General features: G+C 33.0%; 1 protein-coding gene across 2 annotated transcripts; it reads right to left on the minus strand.

Moving 5' to 3' along the window:
* Positions 1-220: 220 nt before the first annotated feature.
* On the minus strand, positions 221-25,157 carry Blm (Bloom syndrome helicase). 2 transcript variants are annotated; one of them, XM_090165626.1, is made up of 21 exons: positions 24,867-25,157; positions 20,571-20,690; positions 17,228-17,373; positions 15,652-15,756; positions 14,793-14,833; positions 14,165-14,468; positions 13,972-14,095; positions 9,746-10,020; positions 9,406-9,606; positions 8,595-8,792; positions 7,607-7,722; positions 7,442-7,549; positions 6,939-7,037; positions 6,712-6,860; positions 6,467-6,604; positions 6,282-6,408; positions 5,135-5,330; positions 3,654-3,959; positions 3,062-3,595; positions 685-886; positions 221-440 (listed from the first exon to the last, which is right to left on the minus strand). In XM_090165626.1, the coding sequence occupies exons 1-21, from the start codon at positions 24,983-24,985 to the stop codon at positions 317-319; spliced, it is 3,732 nt and encodes a 1,243-aa protein (XP_090021752.1). In that variant the 5' UTR covers positions 24,986-25,157; the 3' UTR covers positions 221-316. The 2 variants fall into 2 exon arrangements, with proteins under 2 accessions (XP_090021752.1, XP_090021753.1); XM_090165627.1 differs by lacking the exons at positions 20,571-20,690; positions 24,867-25,157 and adding an exon at positions 18,056-18,334.
* Positions 25,158-26,304: the final 1,147 nt, after the last annotated feature.

Raw genomic sequence — 26,304 nt, forward strand, 5'->3', positions numbered from 1 at the left:
ATTCTAGACTGGTTGGAGTAGCCCAATAAAAAAAGCTATTGTTGTGTGCTTCATAGTTAATTACTTTTAAGAAAAATAGTATTTTTTCTGTTCATTTAGACTTATCAGTCTTTGCTACGGGTAGTTATGCTATGTTTCTGTCCCTAGTTTACAGAACCGAAATGGCTCCCCATGTGATTCCTGGTGTTGTAAATTTTATCTAACTTACATCATTTAAAAATTTTAAATCTATTTAAAAGCATTTATTTTAACATTTAACAGTGAATAAATAATAAACAATAATTATAAATTGCCGTGTTTTAGTATATAACTAGAATTACGATAAAAAACTTCTAGAAACCGCCGTTGAATTTGATAATAATCCTGGCCGCCTTCCAGGCACAGTTACTACATTGGAATTGCTCCTAGCAGGAGTTACATTTTTGCTCATCCATTGTCCTCTGAAATTCAAACAAAATTAAAAGTGGAACACAGTCAACAAAAACAACATTGGATTAGGATATGTAAAGCAAATATAAGGAATTTTGGTGCAGGTTTTCTAACCCATATATAAAATAGCAAAATGTTTTTTATTACATTCAAAATAGTTAAAAGTTCCTACTCCATCTAGGGTTAGGCATTAGTACTAAACATTCATAGGCCTTCAAGATTTAAATTACAATACCAGTAGGTTGATGCTTTTACCTTGCTCTATTTGAATTGCCTCTTCCTCTACCTGCATTCGGTTTGAATTTTTTTCTAGCAGCTCCATATGTTTGGTTACCTCCCCTACGTTTACGACTTCGACCTCTACCTCTTACACTGAATGAAGTTCCAGAAGAAAATTGAGAAAAATTTAACTCATTCTGTTTTTCACTTCTTGTTACTGCCTGCTCAGTATCCAAAACTAAAATAAAAAAATTATAATCAGAGAATGTAAAATTGAGATTAATGAACAAACTCATTCCATATTAAATTATGCACCTGAAAATTTATCATTAAAGATCTTAAGGATTAATTAACAGGCCAAACTTGGAACTATTTTTTAAATGTCGCTCAATATGGAACTTGGTTTAAAAGGCAGCCCATTTCGGGTGAATATCAACACACCAACGCATGTCCAATTTTTTTTTATTCATTTATTTTTGGATACTCTAGGCGATACTGAGCATTTCTGTGACAAAAAAATTTTGTGGAAATAAAAATTCACTGAGATATTAATTTTTGAAAATTAACTTTTTCTATTGAAAATTAACGTTTTCTAGCGTTACTTTTGCGTTTGTGGTGTAGTAAGATACACGAATTGGGTTTAGACAAAGTATATGCTACTATTTTCTTGATAATATGTCCTCTATGTCGCGATGCTAGACGGCCCATCGTGATAGCAAGAATGGGGTTGGGGTGGCGCCAACACTTTGTTTATGATTATATTTAGGTATTGTGTTAATTTCAATGCTGTGTCAATGGTCACATTCCTTGATCCGTGGAGGAAACGTTTGATCCTGGGGTATTTGGCCGCAGTAAGGTTCCTCAATCGCGCGAAATATCTAGGGGAAAATTTGTTTTTTTTTGCATTTTTGAAGGCAGCAGCTACCTTGCACTCGCCTGCTCCTTGACCATGTAACTAAAATTTAACTTCCGCAAAACAACAATTGGACAGTGCTTTACTTTTATTGCATATTTATTTCTTAATCGCGTCTCCTAACTACAACTATGAAGCGGGCCGAATAATGAAAAAAGCGTACATGTGTTGTTGTGTTGGTATTTTACCCCAACGCATATCCTACTTCACCTACAACAATTCAGCGGAAAATAACGCTAAAAAAGGTTAATTTTAAAAAATTTATATCTCCGTGAATTCCCAAAAAAAAATAAAAAAACGGACATTCGTTGGTGTGTTGATATTTTGCCCAAATTTCAATAATTTGTAATTATCCCTCCATATAATTAAAATTTAATACCACACATTGCCACATATTTAGACAAAATCGGGTGGTGGAGTGGTTGATAATTTTGCCACACAAGAGGGTTTTGATCTCAGTTTTTGGCTTTGGGTGAAATTTCTTAACTACTCCTTTGATGAGTTTGCAAGTTAAAGGGTCCCCACCCCCCCCCCCTCCTTCTCCTCCCAAAGTAACTCAATTCTTTGGTGCCCCCTTCATAAAAACTTGCCAGGGTTCATGGTAAAAGTAGGGAGCTGTTCGCTTTTATGACACCACCCTCATATTAAGTCACTTGGTGTTGGAGATAAAGCCATGTGGACTCGTGACACAAATAATATTTACCCTACTGAATATCAGGAATGTTTTATTATAATGTTATAACTAAAGACTAACATTTTTTTAAATCTTGGTATATAACTGCGGGTTATTATTGTTCTTTGGGTCCATTTTCTTGTAGCACTCGTTGCTGTAACTATTATTATTATTACTGTGTCATAATTTTAATAAACCAGTTTAAGTTCTATTAACTTTATCTCAGTTACTGAATCTTTACTAATTTTGTTGAATATGACCTTCTTCCTGGAAAAACAGAAGACACTAAAACCATTTGGGCCTTGCCTTGCAAATTATTACAGTCAGGTCGCAAGAGTTAAGTTTCATCTTCATTAACAAATGAATATTGCGATTAGTATGATTTTATAATAGTCATAATATAAGGAAAACCTTTTAGAAAAATGACAAGTTGAGTCCCTTAAACATTTTAAGACTTTAAATCATGGTTTGACATTTACCAAAATTAGTAAATTTTGGCTTGCTTTTTGTATTTTCTTTAGTTTCCCACTTTTGAGTGCTTTAAGATAAGTTTTTTTTAAGTCCAGGTGGAGGAAAGGCCAAGTCTTAAATTCCTTTAAATTTGAAACTCAAGCACTTATACGGTTAAAATTTCATACTGTTGCATTTCTATAGCACCAAAGTTCTGCAAAAAATATTTGCACCTGGGTTCAGAGAACAAATCCCAATTTAATGTGGTTTAAGGACCTAGATTAAAAAACAATTAAGCTATTCTAGGGACCAAGTGGAACCCCTGCAAGAATGAATTAGTAACGTACAATAGCGGTTCATAAATAGGAAAAACTTACCAACTCTTTCAGCTGAAAATTTCATAGTGATGTCTAAAAATCTTTGGCCATAGTTTTCAAAAATGACTGATGTCATGTGTGAAACATCAAGCATTTGTTCTTTAGTGGTAGGTAGCTCGTGTGACATTACTTTTATAGCATTAATGTTGATTACGTTATTGTAATGAATGTTTTTCTCTGTAGCAATCTCTTTACACATATCGAGTAGTTCACTATAGCACCTGCCTATTAACTCATTAAGTTCGGGATTTTCTGTAAAACTCTCCACCACAGCTAATGTTTGAGAGGTTTTCTTTACATTTAAATCTAAATAAATTTTCTCCTCACCTTTCAATAACTTATCAGCATTTAAACCTAAGCGAATATAAGTGTTTGCAAAATCCATGGCATTTGTTAAGATAACTTCACTTAAATAACCTTCCAGGACCAAATGATGAAATAATCTTTCACACTCAGTCTTTGTAATTTTTTTCCCCATTCCATGAATCTTCAAACCGTTGTGTTGGCTACTAATAATCTTCTGAGAGACTGAGCCTAAAGAAAGGTCCACACATTAATTATGTTAAAAATCATAATCCATGCAAAATATTACCTCTAAATACATCAATGAAGTGTGGAAGGGTAAAATTTGCTTTTCCATTTACACCAACTATGTCTTTAACACATTGAACAATAGCTTTACTGTGATCAGTAACATCACACCTTTGAAAACTTCCCTTGCACAAACAATTATCGCAGGCAACCTTTCTTTGATTTATGCAAAACCCTCTTTCAAATAATTCTCCAAAGTATTGTAACATTTGGACCCTGCGGCAGTCTACTTTATTCTCACAAAACTGGACAACTCTGATAAGGTTTGCTCTATGCATTTGTAAAGCTTGCCAGTTTGATTTATCAGCTAGAGGAAAGTAATTTAATAGAAAAATATCAAATTTAAAATAGTAAAATAACATATTACTAGACATGTTGATACACTTTAAAGGCCGTATTAACGATTTCATATTTATGTATCCAAGATTGTATTTAACAATAATCATATTGGCTCTTACTGTTATACTTTTCAAAATGGACACATTCTAAAACAGTGTCACCTGGAATTTTTATATTGAATGACCAAGGTTCACCGAGGGAACATTTTTTAAATTATTCATTAAATATATTTTAATGAGCTTCTATAAAGAGCCCCTTGGTGTCAATAAGAATAACACCCATTTCATGTATATCGCAGACTCCAAGCGGATTAATATACTTTGCCTATGTTGTGTTTTTTATTAGGGTTGGCAATGCAACTGAAGTTTCTTTGAGCTACGGGTGATTTTTCTTCGACTACTTTTTTCTGATAATTCACAAAAAAATATAAATATTACATCAAAATTATTAGAAGTTTTCAATATATTACCAAACAAAACTAATACTGACCCTATTCAAAAATCTATTTAGAGTTAAGATTTTTATTGATTTTTAAAATTTTCACAAATTGATTATAATATTGTGGGTGCAACAGTAATATTAACTACATTTTAAGTTTGTTTGCTCTGAATTGATATTGCTCGAGAGCCTATACTTCTGTAAAATACATTGAAGTATAATAAGTGATTTAATAAATTTTTTAAATCACTTTAATATCCAAAAACGTATTCCACATAGCAGTTTAAATTAACAATAAAATTAATTCAGACAAACTACTTTATACGTCTCATTTAATTTGGTTTTGTCAGCTTTGGCTGATTTAAATCAAATTTATATAGTATTTTTGAAAAAGAAAAACCTCGCCAATTGCTATAATTTAGGTTTAAATAATCTTTCTTGTACTTTTCCCCTAATGTTGCATTGGATTCTACCTGTGGGTGGAGATTCCGCCTTTTTTTGTGAAGTACCAAAGTAAGTTTAAAAAAATAAAAACTTCTATATGATTATTAGCTTAAATTGAATAAATTATTATACATATATATAGATTAAGTATTTAAAAAATTAAAACATTTGTTTTAGGTAAAATTATGATACTAAATTACGACCCTAGTTTTTGATATGGCCTTCAATATTTAGTGATTATGTTTATTCTATTCATTTTACCTTCTTTTAATTTAAGGATTCTCAGTTTATCCAAATAATTGTAAAAAAGAACACATGTTGATATTTCACCATCACGACCAGCTCGACCAGATTCTTGGTAGTATGATTCCACAGATTGTGGCAAGGACTGATGGATTACAAATCTAACATCTGGTTTATCTATGCCCATACCGAAAGCTATTGTAGCACAGATAACCTATATATTGTTAAAAAAAGTCAAAGATAAGAATTCAATATATGTAAGAAACACAGTTACATATACAAAAAGAATGTTTCATTTTGATGGTAAATGATACTTGGTTCATTAAAAAGTCTTTTTGATTAGAGATAGTAAAGGGGTGATGGAGGAGTTAGCACTTTCATAATGCAGAAAGAGGAGCGCGCCGGATTATATCCCAGCTTGTAGCATAGAGAGAAATCTCCGAATAACTCCTGCTGCGTAGAGTTTGTGAGTTATCTCCAAACTGGTGAAAGGAGGTTTTCATCCAATAAAAACTTGTAGAATTTACAGTAATAGTAAGTGTAGGGAGCAGTTGGCACAGCCCTACTATGCAGTTTAACCCAGCCATATGACTTAGGCCTAGCTGATTATTATTATTATTTATTATCTTAGGACTCCAGTCTAGTGTATAAATTCACGTATGTATTGGAATAAAAAACAACGTTTTTCTGTACACTATAAAAACTTTTTAATAATGATTAAAGGTTAAACATTACATGTTTCGGTCTATGGCGAGTACGCCGCCGTTGTCAAACGTTAAGAGCAAATCTGCAAACTTGCTCTAACGTTTGACAACGGCGGCGTACTCGCCATAGACCGAAACATGTAACGTTTAACCTTTTATCATTATTAAAAAGTTTTTATAGTGTACAGAAAAACGCTGTTTTTTATTCCAATACATACGTGATTATTATTATTATTATTATTATTATTATTATTCAGAACTATAATAGTGGTTATATTTAATAGAGGCAATAAAATTAATAATTTGTGACTGATACGAGTCTAGCAGCTTTTACAAGCCAATAAAGCAATGTAAGATTTTCAGTGGGGCTAACACACTTAACTTGGGTGTCTCAAACATGGGAGTTACAGACACTATACAAACATTTTATATGTTTAATAAATGGTATTATCAAGAAATACCTGAACATTATCATTGAGCCAATTTTCCTGGACTTCAAAACGAACTTTATCATTGAGGCCAGCATGATAGGAAATGGCATTTACACCCGCACTAGCTAAAGAAGTTGCTTGATTGTCACAGTCATTCCTAGTTTAAATTAAATTAATTCACTGACTAAATGAAAAAACAAATAAAGAGTCATTACCGTGAGAGACAATAAACAATCCCAGACATCTTTTTAAATTGGGACTGTATTAAAGCAATTATATCTTGAGTGACATTTTTCATTTTCTTCGGAACAACTTTGTATACTAGATTTGGTCTATTAAAGCTTTGCAAAAACCTTTAAAAACATTTTAACAATGGAAGATTAAATCTCACATCAAAAATAATTCCAACTACAGAGCGTAAACAAAGATTTTGGTCATAATTTATTGGTTAAGTGCCTACCATTTTGGGTTTCTCATTTTCAACTGATTTAGAATATCAATTCGTACTCTTGGTGTTGCTGTTGCTGTTAAGGCCATCATAGGAACTTCAGGAAAACGATCACGCAGTAAGCAGAGCTTTTTATAGTCAGGTCGAAAATCATGACCCCACTGAAAAAATCAAAAGTTAATTCCATCAGTTGAAAAAGCCATACATAGCAGGCATGCAACTGATAGTGTAATTCAGACCTGGCTAACACAATGGGCTTCATCTATGACAAATCGTTTGAGAGCCTTTCTTTGGTAAAGGTTTTCAAATGTTGATAGAAGTTTATTGCTTGCGCATACCTAAAAGATTTTAACCTATATAAAATTTTCACTAACAAAAACAACAATCACAATAATAAAAAAAATAACAGGCTAGTTATCTTAGAGCAATGGGTTTTTAACCGGGTCTTGTGTATATATGTTTGGGTTACCTGCCAAGTTAGCTTGAAATTAGATTAAAATCAATTCAACTTTTAAGCTATTTTTTCTGTTAGTGCGTAGTGTGCACATAAGAACTTGAACCACTTTAAATTAATGATTTATTGAAAAAATAAGTTTATTTTTAAGGGGCCCCCAAACATTGATGCCATTAGCTGCAGTCTAATGGAAAATACAACCTTTAAAACAAACAATAAACTTGGAGCAGGCAGGTTTAAAATTGGCATAAAGTTGGACTGTCAGTGGAAAACCATGACATATTTTACCTTTTCTGGAGTAACATACAGCAGTTGAATAGCATTTCCATTCAATTTATTGTAAATTTCATTGGCAGTACTTATACTTTGTTCTCCAGAAAGATTGAAAGCTTTGATCTAAAAACATATATCTTGATTAGTGCACACCAAAAATAGTTGTGAATGTAATTTTACCCCCAATGAGTTCAATTTCTGAACTTGATCTTGAATTAATGACTTTAAAGGTGAAAGAACAACAGTTAAGCCATCAATAACCGCTGGCAATTGATAACAGAGGCTTTTACCACCACCTAGAACAAAAACATTTAGAATTTTAAATACTTTCGGAGAAATTAAACCTCCTTTTTAAACAATGGCGTCACAATAATGTAGGTTATGTTTTAAATTACTAGTACTCTTTAGCTTGTTACTTTACAAAGTTAGTCATTAAGTTTTTTCACTTTATATTTAGAAACCTCCGGAAACCTCTAAGAAAGAAACTAGATTTAAATACATGAGTTGACAATGTTTTGACTGTATTTTGGAGCATGTAGCTACAAACATCTTTAGAACTTTGCTGCAGTAGCTTAATGGTTCCATAAGTATTACTTCATTTGGTAAAGAGTTTGACCTAGTTTATTAAGCCTGGGTGGTTAAAGGGATCCCTCACTCACAACAGGGGAAGGCACAGGGGTCACAAAAAAACTGGTTTTGAAGCACACTGCAAGTCTGGATTTTATGTTACCCCTATGCCTCCCCCTGTTGTGAGTGATGGATCCCTTTAAGATTTCTAAAGATTTATTGGGAACTAAAAATAATACAAGACTTTTATATTTGACTAAACTCAACTAAATTCAAGACTCTAATAACAATTCCCTTATCTCATCACTTTTAACCAAATAAATACGGATAACTAAACATTAAGCTACAGGTGTAAATAAAAAAAATACCACTTATTGAAAAAGTCTCCAGAATGGGAGGCGAAACTATTTGTCTCTTTTTTTAATAAAAACTATGCATTGTGCAATAAGTGGTATTTACTTTTTTTTTTACTTTATCCTAACTATAAATTTTAAAAAAATTCAAGAACTTCAATGTGAAAGCCAATCAGTGTTTCTTAAATTAATTTCCCAATTTCCAGCGTTTTTCAAGACAACTGAGAATTTTTATGAAATTTACTCACCGGTGGGCATGAGAACAAAACAATCTTCTCCTAGTAACGCCGCATTTATAGTCTCAAGTTGATTAAATCGAAACGTTTTTAAGCCAAATACTTCCTTGAATGCTTTTAACATTTTTTGAGAGTGTGGAAAATTAAAACCTTTAAATTTCTTGCTAGAGCCATCATCTGAACAATTGCCAACAAAACTTCCAGGCACTCCTAAAAGGTTTTCAATTTAAGTCGATGACTCAATACTATTAATAGATGTATATTTGAAATGCATGCAAGATAAGGATATTTTAATGAAGGTTTCGTTTTTTGAGGTCTGCTAAAATTGTAAATAAATGATCTGATGAAACCAACCTCTATGTTTGCACTTTTCCACAGGTTTACAAACAATAGCTACTCCAAATTTTTGTCTAACATACTTCAAACATTTTAATTTTGTCTACATAAGATAATTGCCCCTTTTGAGAACCTTCGATTCATTGTTGGCAAAACTATTGCCAAGATAGTTTTCACAAAAAAAAGGCCAATGCTGTAGGTTTTTGCAAATTGTGAAAGAATTGATTTGTTACCAATGTAATATAAAACATTGATAAACCTAATATAATTATAAAATTTCAAAATCATAATTGTTACCAGGCAGAGGTTGCTTTGTCAGGCTGCTTTCAATTTACTATTTAATAGTAGATTGAAAAAGCAGCCTGACAAGGATCTACGGCTTGAAAGCTTGCCAAATATTTTAAAGGATTTACATAAATGTAATGTTTTATTTTATTTATGTTGTCCTAAAAATATAATTCGGAAAATTGAAATTGAACTATGATACCTTTAGTATTCTGTAAACAATTGTTTACACCTGTGGCGGATGAGCTGGTGCTTGGATTACTGAATGTAGAATTCACTATTGAATTTTTGGAAGATTTGGTAAAATTATTTAACGGATTAGGAAATTCATGGGAAGTATATTTAGAAGTCGGTGATTCCACAATTGGTCTTGACGGGAAGATAGATTCATCATCAGAAATTGCTATAGAAAAAGAATACTTTATGTTTCACTTTTTATTTGAGTTTAAGATGCAAATGATTTTATATCCCCCTTGAGCATACCAATTTTATTCAATTTGAAATTTAAGATAGCATACACAAAATAAAAAATCAATAGTTACCAAAGTCAGATTCCCAGAAGTCTTCTGATACTGCGCTATAATTTGAGAAGTCATCAATACTGCTGTTGGAGCATTTAACATGCGTGCCGTTTGAGACAGTAGAAATAGATTTTGTGGATGATTCTATTGTGTAAGGAGAAGATGCTGCTTTCTCACAACGTTTCGTTGCCATAACATTTGTTATGGAATTTACCATAGCAGCTTTCTCAATATTAGTACAATGAGCAGATTCTATTTTTTGCATTATCACTTTTCGTTTATCAACCAATTCATGTCTAAAAAATTATACAAAAATCAAATTGTAGTGTAAAGATATATACAAAAACAAAGATATGACTTTTCCTAATACTTGCTAAGTGGATTGCAAAAAGTTTGATAAGAATTTTATGTCCTTTCACACTGCTTTGACTAGATTCGATTAACTATATTCTCTATTATAAGGTGTGACAGACATTTATTTTTAATTAATTCATAGCATAGAATAAGTAATTTACTTCTTTAGTTTAAAGCTTAACAGTTATTGTACAAAAACAAGTTTTCATATCAGAAATTATTGCTAAAATGCGACTTAAATTGTCATTTACCATTAAATTGATGGTTTAAAAAAATCTGATCCTTATGACATTCATTTATAAAAACCCCCACACCCATTCTCCTTTAAAACAGCCACAAATAAAATTGACGGAAATCCTAACTTTCGTAATAAAAGTAATTTCCCAATTAAAATTAGGAAATCAAATTCCTAATACAATTTTTAATAAGAATGTAAAATCTAATTTAAAATATTTTCCACTTAAACACAAGGTTCTATGTACCTCTAACACTGTGTTAGATTTTCAATTAACTTAAAACATTTTGGACTCTGGACCCTTCAAGAGAACATATCTGCCATTAATATGAACCCACAAAACAGCAAAAAAATAGCTAATCTGGATTTACACTTAATAATAATAATAATGTTTTATTTATAGTTTAAACCCAGATATAAGGAGTCCGGCTAAGTCATTATATGCATTTAACAGTAGGATTTCAAGTTATTTGTTAAGAGAACATGTTATTTTAAACAGTAAATACACCGTAAGGAGCATGACTACACCTAAAACATTTCTAGTGTTGCCCCCAATCCCCTCATGCTTGAACAGTATGCTCCTTCCTACTAATTTCTTTCCTAAAAAAATAAGTTTCCCAATACAATTGACCAACACACCTTGCACCTTCCCCCTCTCATTACGATAGAATATTTTGCAAAATACCAACACACCAACGCATGTCCAATTTTTTACTTTAGACGATATTGAACATTTCTTTGTCAATATTATTTTGTGGAAATAAAAATTTACAGAGATATTAATTTAGTAAAATTAATGTTTTTTAGCGTTACCTTTCACCAAAATTTGGCCTGCTTCATTGTTGTAGGTGAAGTAGGATATGCGATGGCCTTAAAAGACATAAATATGCAATAAAAGTAAAGCATTATCCAATTTTTATTTTCAGAAATCATCAAACTAACATAAATTAAATGTTAGTAAAACCAAAAGTGGAAAGACAAAAACAAAGTTTACTTAATCCTCCTTTTCCCACCTCCTGTAATCTGAGAAGGGCGAAATTGTTTCCTTCCCCATTTGCTCAAGATTACGTTTGAGGGCCATCGCACAGGGAACATGGCAAATTAAAAACAAGTTGCGCCAGTTTATAAGAGGTTCTTGGTTCTTGGAATCTTTAATTAAATTTTAAGTTTTGAGGAATTTTAAAAATAAATTAGTGATTTCCTATTGGCTGCTACTGGTCATGTGCTATTATTTAAAGTAAATCTATTGGCTCCGTATCGTATCTCAAATAATAATTTGGATTCGGGATTCTTAAGTGATTGTTTACAGGTTTCTATTTTGCCATGTTAATACTGAATTAATAATATGCCACGGAAGAGGAATCCAACTAATATACATTTCAAAAACCAGCAAACTCAATGTAATACACTCTCTATCATAAGAGAATACTGGATCTATTCCAGAATACCCTCCACTAGAATCTTCTTAGTGTTTAAAGTACCGCATTTCGTATTGAGTATGCATATCCTGAATTAATTCTACTAAGCAGCCGGAATCTCTCATAAACTATCAATTTCATTCTTTTCTTTGAATCATCCGCTAAAATGTTTAAAACTAAATCTACTCCGATATTTTTCTCCATTTTGGAATAACCAACGTTCAAAAATTTCCCTAAGACTTGGTGAACATGTCTTCCAATAAACTAGCAGACCATAGTTTTGAAAGCAGACGATTATGTAAAGAATTGACGCTTTGAAAGCTAGTGTCATACTGAACTACTTCTAAAAGATCCAACATCAGACAACTCAAAGCTGATTGGTTAGTTCACAGGGGGGGGGGGGGAGGGAGAAGATTTTATTGCTCCTCAGATTACACGAGGTGTACAGCCAAAGGCTAGCAACCGCGGACGAAGTAAACTTTTTGATTTTGCCTATCCACTTTTGGTAAAATCTTTTACATGGTCAAGGAGCAGGCGAGTGAAAGGTAGCTGCTGCCTTCAAAAATGGCAAAAAAACAATTTTCCCTTAACATTTCGCGCGACTACAGCCAAATATCCAGGGATAAAATGTTTCCTTCGACCAGAAGGACGAAGGGCCCATTTATCGTGAGCCCAAAGTCCTTCTATGCGATTTGTGTGGACCCCGGTTTCAGGATCTATTAAGTGAACGGAATGGTTCACATCAAAGAGCTTGAAATCAGGATCGTATTCAAGCACAGCTTAACTGTTCCAACAGTCAGTGCAATTTAATAACCCTGGTTTCAATCAATTGGATTAATGTGGTAGCATCCCTTTTATTGACAGGGACCATTAACGCTTTTGTTTCCCTTGCTACTACGCCGAATACCCATTGTCCTTCCACTTGTCATCCTCTATGGTAAAACTAGTAACGCTTATCGGCAACTCACGATCCTCTGCAAAATTTTGTTAAACTGCCTGCGTGCCCTCTGAAAATTTTGGTAAAGCACCTATATCCGAACACAAGACGAGTGTAAAAAAGTATCGTGGAAGGATACCAGGATACCAAAATATAATAAAAAACTAACAAGTACAGTACCCGAGCCGTTTATTGTGTTCCTATATGCGATATGAAATTTCCCAAATGGTGATGTTGCACAACCCATTAATAATAAAAACAACAGTATTTAAAAGCCAAGATACTTCATGGTTAAAATTTTTTGTTTATTTACATTGGCGAGCTTTTGGACCGCGGTCCCTTTTCAAGCCGAGAGTTAAAATTTTTATAACTCTCGGCTTGAAAAGGGACCGCGGTCCAAAAGCTTGCCAATGTAAATAAACAAAAAATTTTAACCATGAAGTATCTTGGCTTTTAAGTACTGTTGTTTTTATTTTAAATTCTAACGCCATGGTTTCTCAAACATTTAAAATTAATGACAACCCATTCATGTTTTCCATGGCAACCAAAAATGTTTTTGATCACTTAAAACAAAACAATCTCCATTTTGTTATATATTGTTATACGGTACTTCACAAAGTTGGCCGTTTTGCCAGGCAGACGACGCTTTTATTTTGGTTTTTTGTTTTGTACGGAAGAGAATGAGAGAATGAGATCTTGGTTGAGCATATTCCAAGCGTGGTTTATTGTTTTAGCCCTCCCTCCTTTTGATCATGAAATAGTTTAGGGTAAAGTACATAGATAACAACATTAAGGGCAACACATTTAAAAAAGCATGGGATTTTCTCTGTTTCACGACAATTTATAAAAAAATTTAAAATCACGAAATGTGTAATTTAGACCACATTTAGGTAAATTTCATAAAGTTTGGGTGAATAGGAACATTTTTCGGTAAAATAAGGAAAAATCTTATTTTTGTATTAAGTAGTCAAAAACTATTTTGGTTACCATGTCAAATTGATTGGGTAGTGCAATGTCTCCTTTTGTGAAATTCCATACCTCATAGGATTACATTACGCCTAACTTTGATCAAAATTGGCAATAAACACCTCGGGTACTCTCATTGTAAGAATATTTCATGTATCCTACTATACCACATATGGAAAAGTAACGCAAAATTTTGTTAATTTTCAAAAATTATTATCTCTGCAAACTAATTTTGACACAGAAATGTTCAGTATCGTTGATATTCACCAAAAAAAATTCAAATAATGGTCAGTTTTTTTTGCTAAATATAAATAAATACATTCTTGGATTAACAAACCCTCTTTGTAAAGCTTTTTGAAGTTCTGGTTTCCAAGAAGAACTTGGATTTTGAAATAAATTAATCGCTTCATTCAAAATAAGTTCATTTATATTTTTCAATTCTAATTCATTGGAATGTTTCTCTTTCTACAAAAAGAAAAAATCATTAGAGGTTACTTAGTATTTGCACATCTAGTACTTTCACTTTGTACTTGCCTGATTTGAGTTGAATGGACTTATTGGTGTAGTTTTATTATGTTCTGCTGAAGGTTTACTAGTAACAGCTGATGTATTCGTACGGGTGTTATTGAAGAAAAACGATGATTTTTTAATAAATTCTGGTGATTTCTTAACGTAAGTTTTTAGTGATGCCTTCTCGCAGTTTGGTGTATTATTGCTCGAAGGGATAATGGTTTTAGAACATTTGTCCTGCGGTGGTACACGCTGATCAAAATCATCAAATTCATCAAAATCTGACGGAATATCACAGTCTGGTTTTGTGAAAATATTATCTCCCTAAAATACAGATACATAAACTAAAAATTAAAACCCAAATCCATTTTACTGTATTTCAATTTTGATTGAAATAAGTGTTTCAATAATTGCACAGTCATTGATTGACTTTGAGAATATCTAACTAGGAGCAGGTTGTTATTTTTAGTAGCTAAGTGAAAACCTAAGCAGAATCATCCATATTTTTAACCTAACTGAAAAGGAAAAATAATTAAAACAAAGCGTTAGTCTTGCTTAAGTCTTAAATTGTTGTTGTTATATTGATCATGGTTAAGAAATTTGGGCGTGAGTACATTAAATCATACTAAATATAAAACACTGAAATACCTTTATTGGTGATTCAGGAATAGTATCTACCTCTTCTTTAACTAAAATGCAACAAAGTAATATGTTAGTTAGTAATAGCTTTTTTTTATAAGAAAGGACAATCATTTAAAATAATTTATTTTAACTTCACAATTTAATCACCTTCTCTGAAAATCTACATAGTAAGTTAGTGACACTTAAGTACTTATATATTTAATGCATGTCCATTAAAGTAAAGGCAAGGTATTCAGATTTACCTTAATGCCAAATGTTGAGTTTCAAGTTAACGATTTTCAAATGTTATCAGGTATGGTCAAACTTGTTGTCCAACCAGACCCAAGGAAATGTTAAACGGGATGTGGTTGAATGCATATTGTAGAGGAATTCAAATACAGTCAATAACTCTTATATTCTTTTATACTTTGATTATCTTCGACAAAACGTAAAGTTAAAATCCTTAAATTAAAATGCTTTATTCTAAAAAAATTTAATATAATTCGAAAAAGTAACGTATAGTTTCATACCACTGTATAAGTTTGTTGAATTTTAGATCAGGGGTTTGATCTGGCTCATTTTAGTTGAAACCTACCCAACAGCAAATCAAATTGATGCTTTTAACAATTTGTTACGTGATTTTCCCAACATTCATTAAATAATATATGTGGATAGTCAAAACCAATTAACCAAGCCACAAAGGTGAACGATTATGTCGGCGGTCATTTTGTGGTACTTTTTTTCTTAACCTCCAGTTTATTTCGGTATGTTACTAAATGAATACTCTCATTTACGAGCTTTGGTGTGTTTGCATTTTTGTTTGTTACACAATAATAATCAAACGAGTATTATAGTTGGTTATAGATGCAATAATAAAGCTTCTTACCATTTTCTTTAAAACTGGAGTTGCTGTCTTCATCAATTACAATGCAACTTAAGTTTCTTTGTGATATCGGTGATTTTTCTTTGACTACTTTTTTCTGATGTCTCACTAAAAAAAAATATTTAATTCTAACGTTTTTAATATGAAATGTAAAGTGAGTACATCAAAATTATTAAAAGTTTTCAATGTATTACCAGTCAAAACTAATACTGACCCTATTCAAAAATCTATTTAGAGTTAAATAAGATTTTTATTGGTTGATTTAATTGATTATAATATTGTGAGTGCAACGGTAATGTAAACTACATTTTAAATCAATTTAAGTTAGTTTGCTCTGAATTGATATTGCTTGAGAGCCTATACTTCTGTAAAATACATTGAAATATAATTCGTGATTTAATTAAATGATTTTCTTTAATCACTTTAATATCCAAAAACTTATTCCACATAGCAGTTTAAATTAACAATAAAATTAATTAAGACTTAAATAAACTACTTTACACGTCTCATTTTTTTTGGTTTCATCAGGGTTGGCCAAGGATCGAACCGAGCCTCGGCCATTTGGAAAACCCTCGGCCTCGGTCCGAGGGTCGTCTAAAAATAGCTCTTATTAAAAACATGGATAACTGAAATTTTGGACCATTTCCTACCGTAAAATTTATATCTAAGGAGAATGAATATGTGGAGACGATCGTCCGGCTACCGGCACCTTGAACGCTTTTTCCCTTCTCTTCCGCGGAGGAGGAGTCAATACTTGAAAGTTTTAGTTTTAGTTTTGTAACTTTGGATTTAGGGGGCGCGGCTGCTTGGAGGGACGAAACATCTACAATATTTGATATTAAAACTTTTATTTGGAAGCTTTATTTATACATTTGACCATTTAACCGTTGCCTCGGCCTCGGCACTGAGGCAGTTTTTCGACCCTTGTTCGATCCTTGGGGTTGGCTGAGTTAAATAAATTTTTTATAGTATTTTTGAAAAAAAAAACCTTGCCAACTGCTATAATTTAGGTTTAAATATAATCTTTCTTGTACTTTCTCCCTAATGTTGCATTGGATTCTACCTGAGGGTGGAGATTCCGCCGATTTTTTTTTAAAGTACCACAATAGGTTTTTAAAAATAAAAACTTCTATGATATATACACATATACATATAGATTAAGTCTATAAAAATTAAAACATATTTGTTTTAGGTAAAATTATGACACTTAATTATATAAAACTTTGAAATTTTAATTAAAATCTAAAAATCAATAAAAATCCGATTTAATTAAAAAAAAATCGATTTATTTGATTATTTTAAAAAAAATATCAAAAAATGTGCTTCTTGGTTGATCTATCAATTTTTGTCCAGTGATAATTTAGTGACAAGTAAATACTCAGGCCAATTAAAACCAATATTTACATTATACACGGAAATCAACTAACAGTTTTTGTATCTAATCTAAATTTGAACTGTAGCCATCATATGTTTCTATATGTATAAAATAGCAGATTATAGCAATTGACTAATATTACAACAGTTCAAAATTCAATATTCCATACACAAAGGAGTACCTTCAGATATCAATAATACAAACCATTCTTATCTTGAAAATCACTTAGGTCATCCCAGTCATCATCAAAAGCTATACCACTTAAATCCATGTTAACACTTTCGATTCGCTTTTCTGATAAAGTGGGTCTCTTAGATTCATTTTCTTTACAATTCAACTGATAGAAACTCCTTGAAATAATCAGAAAAATACATGATATTTATAACCATATTATTGGAGTTATTTAAGCTTTCAGACATGTTCCCAGAAGATAATTGAAGGCGGGGCTTGGTAGCTTGTGGAGGACTCCGATGAAAAGTAATATGTAAAAAAATGTTCTGGAGGGGGCTCTCGGTGTGCCACTACATGTTTCAAGTAAAATTTTCAGGGTTGGTTAGATTTAACCTTAAGCCACTGAAAGGGTGTATAAAATAGAGCAGTGGGTTGGCAGAGTGGTTAGCACTTTAACCTAGCAGCAAGAGGAATATATTCGCTCCCCACTTTTGGCACTGGATGTGAAGAAATGAGGTAAAATTAAATATTAGCTTTGTCATATAGTTGTAAAATGATGTTCACTGCCTATTTAAATTGGCCACCATCCAATTTGATGACGCGTCTTATTTGGCGAGGGTTTTGTTATCGTGTGGCATGCGCGGTAGTTTCCCGTTGTCTAGCTTACGTTTGATGCAGTTAGTTTTTGCACTCCCTCTCACTTGAGTACGGTTGTAATTAGTTTATCATTAATATTTATTAATTATGTTAAATTATAGTTTTAAATAAACTCATTATGTTTTATCCTCAGTATTTATGAAACCCAACTTCAGGATGTATGCCCCGAAAAACTCTTTTTGCGTTCAGTTTGCAAGTTCTCACCCCACTATTTGAACAGGTTTCCCAGGAGCTCTTCAGTTTCTCCTTTCCATAAAAACTTGTAGAGGTTATAATCATAAATACTGACAAGGAGTGTACCCGAGGTGTTTATTGCCGATTTAGTTCAAAGTCAGCCGTAATGTAGACCTATATGAGATATGAAATTTCCCAAAAGGATACGTTGCACTACCCATTCGATTTGCCATGGCAACGGAAAATGTTTTCGGCCACTTACAACCAAAATAAGATTTCTTCTTCAAACTAGATTCTGCATAACAAGTTGCTGCATATACTTTTGGTAAACTCTGATTTAAATACAGCCATCTAGTGGCCAACTCAGGAAGGTGGGTCTAATAATTCATATCAAGGAATTTGTTTACTTTATGTTTCTGGGCTGTTTAGGCTTACCCAATTTTTATTCAAACGAGTCAATAAATAATATAAATAATAAATAGTTAAAAATGGTACTTTCTAACCAGCTTAGTGGTACTTTTTTTTTTAAAACAAACAAGAGATTTGAACCACATTGGACAGTGCCCACAGACCTGCATCAGATAACCACTATTGACCCTACACTAATAATTAGGTATCTGAGAGCCAATGTCAAGCACGTGGAAATACTTTATTATAGTAGGCTAACTCATTACTTACTTTCTCGTATTTTATATTTAGCATATTAGTTATTGCTTAATTACTGTTAATATTACCAATACATGCAATCAGTGACAGTCATTCATAAGTACGCTTCTGTATAACATTTCCACAGAAAATATTTCAATGAGACCTAGTTTCACACGGAACATACAATTAGAGGAGCTGTAAATAGAAAATTCTTCTATTCCTTGTGCTATTGTAAAGGTTACCTGCCATTCCTATCCCCTCTAGCATAGTTCGCGGCCTTATCTCTAACTCCATGACTGACCGTCAACTCAAGCTTTGGCTTGAGATGGATGGCCAAAGGCCGGCTAAAGAGTTTATCTCGGGCCCCTCTAGGCAGAGAGCTAAGGAGTTGCTCTCGCTTTCCAAATCTAATATCAGGTTGGGCGTTGGCCTACTTACAGGTCATTGTCTCCTTAACAGACATCTTTACCTGATTGGAATCAGTGATGATCCAATCTGTAGGGCATGTCAGGCTGAGGAGGAAACCGCCTCTCATGTGCTTTGTAGGTGCGATTACTACGCGGCCCAAAGATTCGAGCATCTTGGTATGCATCAACTGGAAACTTCTGATTTCTATAATGTGCCGTTCAAGAGGACTCTCCATTTTGTGTCGGCTATTGGACTTTTCAAGTCTTAACGGGCATTTCCTTAGCCCTTCACCCCTTCATTAATAATAATAGTAATAATAATTAAGGTTACCCTAGAAAAAAATTTAGTGATTTCAAGGCTGGAGGTAAATTATAGATGTTTCCATCTGCGTTTTTTATCACAGATTTGGAAGTGAGGAAATTTACGTCATATCTCACGAAAAAGATTGATTTCATTTAAGAAAATACCATTACGGGTAATTATGTTAAATATGGTGACAAAGTGTAGTGAACTAGCTGGCTGTCAAAATTTCTAATGATGAACCATTTGAAAATCTCATCTTGGTGACCATGTTGATAAGAGATTATGTAAACTACACTAAATAAATGTTACTTTTGTCAGAAATACAGTTAATAGATTAAGTGATCATCTAGGGTCATGGTTAAATATGATGTACTTTTGGCACTAATATTTAATAAACCTGAGAGTTCGCAGACACTTGCATATATTTTTGATTTCAAGATATCTGAGCCATCAAAAATGTTTAAGTCTGATAAGCAAATTATAATTTAAATATTTATTTATAATTGAATTAGAATATTAAAATTGGAGTAACTTATCAATAAGAAACATTATCTTTTTGCAATTAAAAATGTATCAAGTAATATGTAAATAATATCTAAGAATGGGACAGAAAATGCTTCAGGGTGTTGGCTGATTTAAATCAAAGAAGAAAAAATGAAAAAAATATGGTTTTAAAACCCTTCCTTATACACAAAACATATTAGAGCAAAATAAAATATTATACAGAAACTAAATTTAGTTATTATTCCATTTAATTTTATTTTATTATATACGTGATAGAGGTAGCAGTAAAGTAGCAAACTAATAGACTAGAAAAGAGCCATGTGGTTTAAAAATCTATAAATTCAATAAAATTAAAATTTTAGATTAATTAAATTTTTTTGATTATTAAGAAAAATTTAAAAAGTGCAAACACTAAATGCTTCATTTTTCAATGAAAATTATGTTAATTTTTCTTGGTTAATTTGCATGTGAAGTTTGAAATATGTGAAGTGCCTGAAGTTGTTTATATCAGAAGACAAGAACAGACCAGTTAATGAAGCTCTGTAAATATTTATAAATAAGAACCACACGGTAAAGTGCGAGTATATTTAAGTGTGTTTTTTTAAATATGACAACCCTCTCATTTTTCCTTACCAACCACTACTAAAACCTAAGCCCTACTTAAATTAAAAAACTACATTACAATTTTTCAATTGTTGAGCTTTTTCCTTTGGCTATTTTCGAAAGTTTCAAGAGATCAGCACATTTCTGCTCCACTTGTTTGTGCAAACTCCAATCAATCTTTTTGGAGGGGATTTTTGGTCTGAAATGAAATAAATTGTTAATATCTACTCTAAAGTATTATTGAAAGGGGTGGAAAGCCGTGCACTTAGACCCTAGCTCCATTGCACAACCCCCAACCTGTGCCTTTACGTAAAAAGCTAAGAATCCGCTTGGAAGAGATGTTGAAGAAGTCATGCGTCTCCAACTGGTGCAAACCGAGATGATCAAACTTTTAAGCCACATAGTAATCACAGTTACAAAGAATGTGAGGCAGTTTCCACCTCAGCCAGAGAAGCCCTACAAATTGGATCATCATTGACTCCAATAAGATTTAAGTGTCTTATATCCCATCTTGGAGAGCAAGAGCAGCTCTTTTGATCTCTTCCTAGAGCTAGGGCCTGGGATAAAGTCTTTGGCCTGCCTCTGACCATCCATCTCAAGTCAAAGCTTGAGTTGACGATCCAACATATACTTGGAGCCCAGGCTGCGTACCAAGCCACGGGCGATGGATAGAGCAGGTTCTGGCCCACTTAACCCAGCTTTTGCACCCTCCCTGGACAGGATATTAGCCTTTTCGTTCCCATGATGCCCTTTAGATCCATCGGTAAATTAGACCACCTCACCTCTGGTACCGAGGGTAAAAGATCAATCCATGCAGCTTGGGAAGTTGACCTCAAAAGGCTTACTAAAGTGTAATTTAGTGTCAAAACACATCTTAAGTACCAGTGGCTTTGTAAGGTGCGCAGTTTGGACTGCATGGTTTTTAAAGTAACCCTTGGCTACAAGACCACAGCTGCATAGGACAGAATCTGATGATTATAGTATACAGCTAGTATACCACTCTGGAACTAAGGACCCAGGATTTACTGACTGTACTCAATTCAAAGTAAAATTTATAATTTAAAATTATTTTTAAAATTGGCCATAAAGTTTTAGTGCTCTTCGAATCCAACATCACTAAAGTTTTTCCATTTGTGCAAATGTAAAGATGAAAAAAGAAATCTTTATAAAAAATTTTAATTTAAAATCAAATTTATTTTGAAATCAAGGTTATGTGATTTAAATTATAAAAGCTTAGGAAATGAAGATCACACCTTTTGTTATGAACTTAGAGGGTATGTGGGGGAGGAACTGCTTTAATTTAATATTTGATTTATTTTATATTTAATCGATTTTTCTTGACAAAATTATTCATAATGTGAGTTCAGTGGTAACTTTAAAACTTAAAATAAATGGTTAAAAATATATTTATAATTAAAAACTAAATTTAAGTTAGTTTGCTCAGAATTGATATTGCTATAGCTTACTTTTCTACATTTAGATAAATACATTGAAGTATAATAGTTGATTCAATGATTTTTTAAAGCTTACTTTATTTAATTTGCTATTAAATTTAATTTACTGATTTAAATCAAATTCATTTACAACCCTAATTTATATCGAGACACTTTACATAGCTGTTTCTTTCTTGAATTTTTTTGCCTTATTTATGGCTTTGGTTTCCTATTTTTAGGGATGGCAAACGTTAATGAAGAGCATATATTTCAAGATTGCACAATCATCTCCATAACGTTATTCCACTTAAAGGTTGAACTATTTCACTGTGTTTTGCTATTAACCATTGATTTCATTAGCCTATTTTACTTCAATTACAAGGCCCCCCTAAGTTTGAATTGGGCGTAAGGGCCCATGTATTCAGCAATAGACAGGCGCTGGAAAAATTAAAATAAGGATCTACACTACCTGGTGAAGAAAAAGAGCAAATCCTCCAAATGCCCCTCACACCAACCACCTGTTGCCATCTACGAAGCAGTTTCCGGTAGCATGCATTAGGGGATTTGTGCGTAAGTTTCGTTTTTCCACCACCAGGTGGATTCATGTAGCCAGTTTGGCCAGTCGTTAGCCTAAAGTTAGAATCCCATTCATTTCAAACTTACGGGGGCCTTGATAGTCTTATGCTTCAATGTATTGATTAAAGTAAAATATAGATAAAAGGCAGCTTACAGATAAGGTAATAATTTAAAATAAAATATAACTTCTTTAATTACATTATAAAGAATTTTTAATTAAAACCAATTAAAAAGCTAACACTTTTAATTACCTAATTAAAGTGGTTATATTTTATTTTCAATTATTATATATGAAAGTGTACAGAAGTAGATTCTCTAGTAATACCAATTCAGAGTAAAATAAATTATAAATAGTAATTAAATTTAAGGTTTTAGTTTACATTACCACTGTATGTAAGTTATTGATCACACAATTCACATATAAAAATTAATAAAAAAAATTCAATCAAATAAATTAATAAAAAATCAACAATCCCAAGTGGACCTACACTCACACCACATTGCACCAGTACCAAACTAACATTCACTCCTTAGGAAAGGGTAAAATAATTTATGGGGAGTCTTCAGTAGCGACGCTAAGGGTGGGCTGAAATGGGCTTTAGCCCCCCTGCATTTCTTAGAGTGGCCACATATTTATATTAAAAGGGCCACATATTTATAATTAAGAGGCCACATATTTTAATTTATGAATTTTCTTTACCTCTAGAAATTTGTTTTATTAAAAAAAATTTTCTGGAAAAAAAACTTTCAAAATCAATTTGTTTACTCAATAAGATAGTAGACCATAAATAGATAGATTCGGGAGGAAGGGAGCGGAAATTGAGAGAAGGTTGAATGGACAATAGAAAGAAAAGAAAGGGAATCCACGTTGGATACAAGTTCATAGGCGCTCCAGTAAATGCGACGAAAGCCGCACCAAGAAAACGACCTTACTCTTCTCGCTTCCTGGAAAATTTATAAGGGGTCACTAAATTTGTAAAATGGAGTGTAGCTACACTCCATGGTTTAAGCGCCACAAAATAATTAGCCCACCTGTGAAAAAACCTTAGCGCCGCTACTGGGAGTCTTGTTAGATCATAAGTGGGGTTGAAATAGTATGCAATTTTGTGGGGCCTCATTTTCTGTAAATTTATATACTTAAAAACATTGTTTCATCAATTGTGTACCAAAATCATAGTACACCTATGAGCTTCAGTTGCTGTTAGTGGGCCACTGTCTGACAAGCCAAAACAATTTCTGTAACTTACAAGCCATACTTTTTACCACCTGACAGCTTACAGAACTCAAGTTAGCAGATGATAAACTTAAAACATTTCATTTTCCCCTCTACATAAGCTTTTGCAAGCATATTCCATGTCATTATGTTTTATGAAATCTATGCCATCAATTTTTGTACAAATTACTCTTTTCTACGTTAAATCACTCTATTAAATGGGATGATTACAAAATTTTAAAACATGAAACCAATTGGTACAAAAGAAAATTCTATGAAGGATTGTATATTCGTAAACTAGGTAATTTAAATTTAGATAAAGGATGTCAGGAAGTAACTAATTGGGGTAATATTGTGATTTAAAAAAAAAATTATTTTATATTTATATTTTAATAATTCACACTGACTTACATATACTTTGGATTTATCAGTTACATTGATTCGATTACAACACGTAAATTGTTGTTTATTTTTAACACGCTGACCTTCTGCTCGCGTGATATTAGAACTTGAATATGGCGCGTGGTAAAATTTTAAATCAAATTAAAACTAACGAACGACTGAAGAAGAGCCTCGGCTCGAAACGTCTTGTATAAAATAAGTTTTATCTTTTAATAACATGCCGTTTTCTCTGAATCAAACATAATTTCTACTAATATTCACCATGGTAAATAATAAGTTTAATATATACTCTTTTCTAGGTAATTTACCATTTCTGAGTACCGGCTTTTCTTAATTTAAAGTGGAAGACTGCTCAGGTATTCATTAACATACTTTTGTCAATCAAGTCCTTGATCACCGTACTCAACAAATATATTATCTGGTGGATTCTACTAGTTAACTTTTTCTCAAATTGACTTGATCATATTATTACCCGAAACAGCTAGTACTTGATACACAACTCAATCGCCTATAAGCCATAACACTCACAGCTCTAATCCTCACATCACAAAATATTTTGTGCCTTTCAGCTATTGGTTCCCTATCGGAGTAACATATTAGTATTGATTGGATTTTACAGATTCCCAACCAGAAAAATGATCCATTCTTATACATGGGAGTTTGGTGAAACTACTTTTATGAGCTGTTCCACACTAAGCACTATCCATTAATGAGCAATCTCTTCCAAATCAAAATGAAGAATTTAACTTACTGTACATTGGAAAAATCTCCATTCACCTTCCTTGCGCTGTTCTTTTGTTTTATCAAACGCTTGATATCATTTCTTATTATCGGCCACCAATAGCCCATTTCTTTAGGCTTTTCTGCCATATTAAAAACAGAGTTCAGTGCGGTAAAACAAAAGACCTTATAAAGATTTTCTTGAATTTCAACATAACTATGTAATCCCTACGATTACAGGAATTGTTGGTAAAAACAACGCTTTAAACAAAAGAAGAATTCTAGAATCTCCAGGTAAATGTAATCAAAAAAACCGCTGTGGCGAAAATGGCAAATAAAATGCCAGATTCTTTTTTTTTTTGAGATACACAAACATCGGTGACGACCCGAAGCCTTAGACACCAGCACACACACAATAACTGATTAATCAGGGTGAGATATGTGTAACGGCCACGCCAACGGGGTATACGTGGGGACTGGGGTGGGCCGTGGGGACACCCGTGGCGGAAGTATCTCGACCACCCGTTGGGGGATTGGTAGCAGTCTTGGAAATAAGGGATTTTTTAAAACTAGTCCTTAGGATTAGTGACCACTATTGTCTACAAGAATAAACTGGTCCTTAGGACCAGTGACCCTTACCATGATTTTTTTCTATTGGTCCCATTGTAAATTATTTGTCATGGAATGTGAAATGTGGATATGTCTAAACTCTAGAAAAAAAATAAATGTTTATTATTCGAGAAGCCGCGAATCGTGAATCGCGCCGCGTGGTGTTTTACTTCATTATTCATTGTAACTTAATACCACTACTAAAGGTTTCTGGTAACTTCGTAAGCCCTTCATCTTACAAGTTAGTCTAGACTCTAGTGTGACGATTATTGTGTTAGAAAAAAAAGTCGGAGTAGAAATTGGAAGAAAGCTGGAATTTTTAAACTGGTCCCGCCTCAATGCCCATAGTTCTTTAGTTCTTTAGTTCTTTATTAGCTTAACAAAAGGTCAGAGACCCATCACGTCAAGATAGTGAGAAATGAGATATGTACAGTCAATAAGCAAAAAACAATATACATACAACGAAAAAGGGTAATACAACTGTAAAATAAAAAAGCTTGAGAGATTATGGACACTTAGTCATAGAGTTCGAGATAGTTCGCCAACTCCTTCCGGAATAGAGTTTGCACGGGAATGCCCTTAAGATGGTCTGGCAAGGAATTCCAGTCCCGAATGGACGAGGGAAGGAATGAGTGCTTGCGGCACGCAATACGGAATCCCGGAGGCACCACAGACACCGTGCGGAGACCGCGGTGTTTACGAAACCACTGAGAGGCCACCGCGGAAAGAGGCACAAGGGCACCTCCGTGGCGGTGAACGACAGAGTTTACCAGAACTAGGCGCCTAAAATGGCGGCGCGAAGCGAGCGTGTTCCATTTGAAATTAGTTAGAACGTTTGTCATACAAGTGTCCCACGAAAA

This window comes from Leiobunum rupestre, chromosome 2 (genome assembly GCF_980474605.1).
Source record: "Leiobunum rupestre chromosome 2, qqLeiRupe1.1.hap1, whole genome shotgun sequence".
NCBI classification, from domain to species: Eukaryota; Metazoa; Arthropoda; class Arachnida; order Opiliones; family Sclerosomatidae; genus Leiobunum; species Leiobunum rupestre.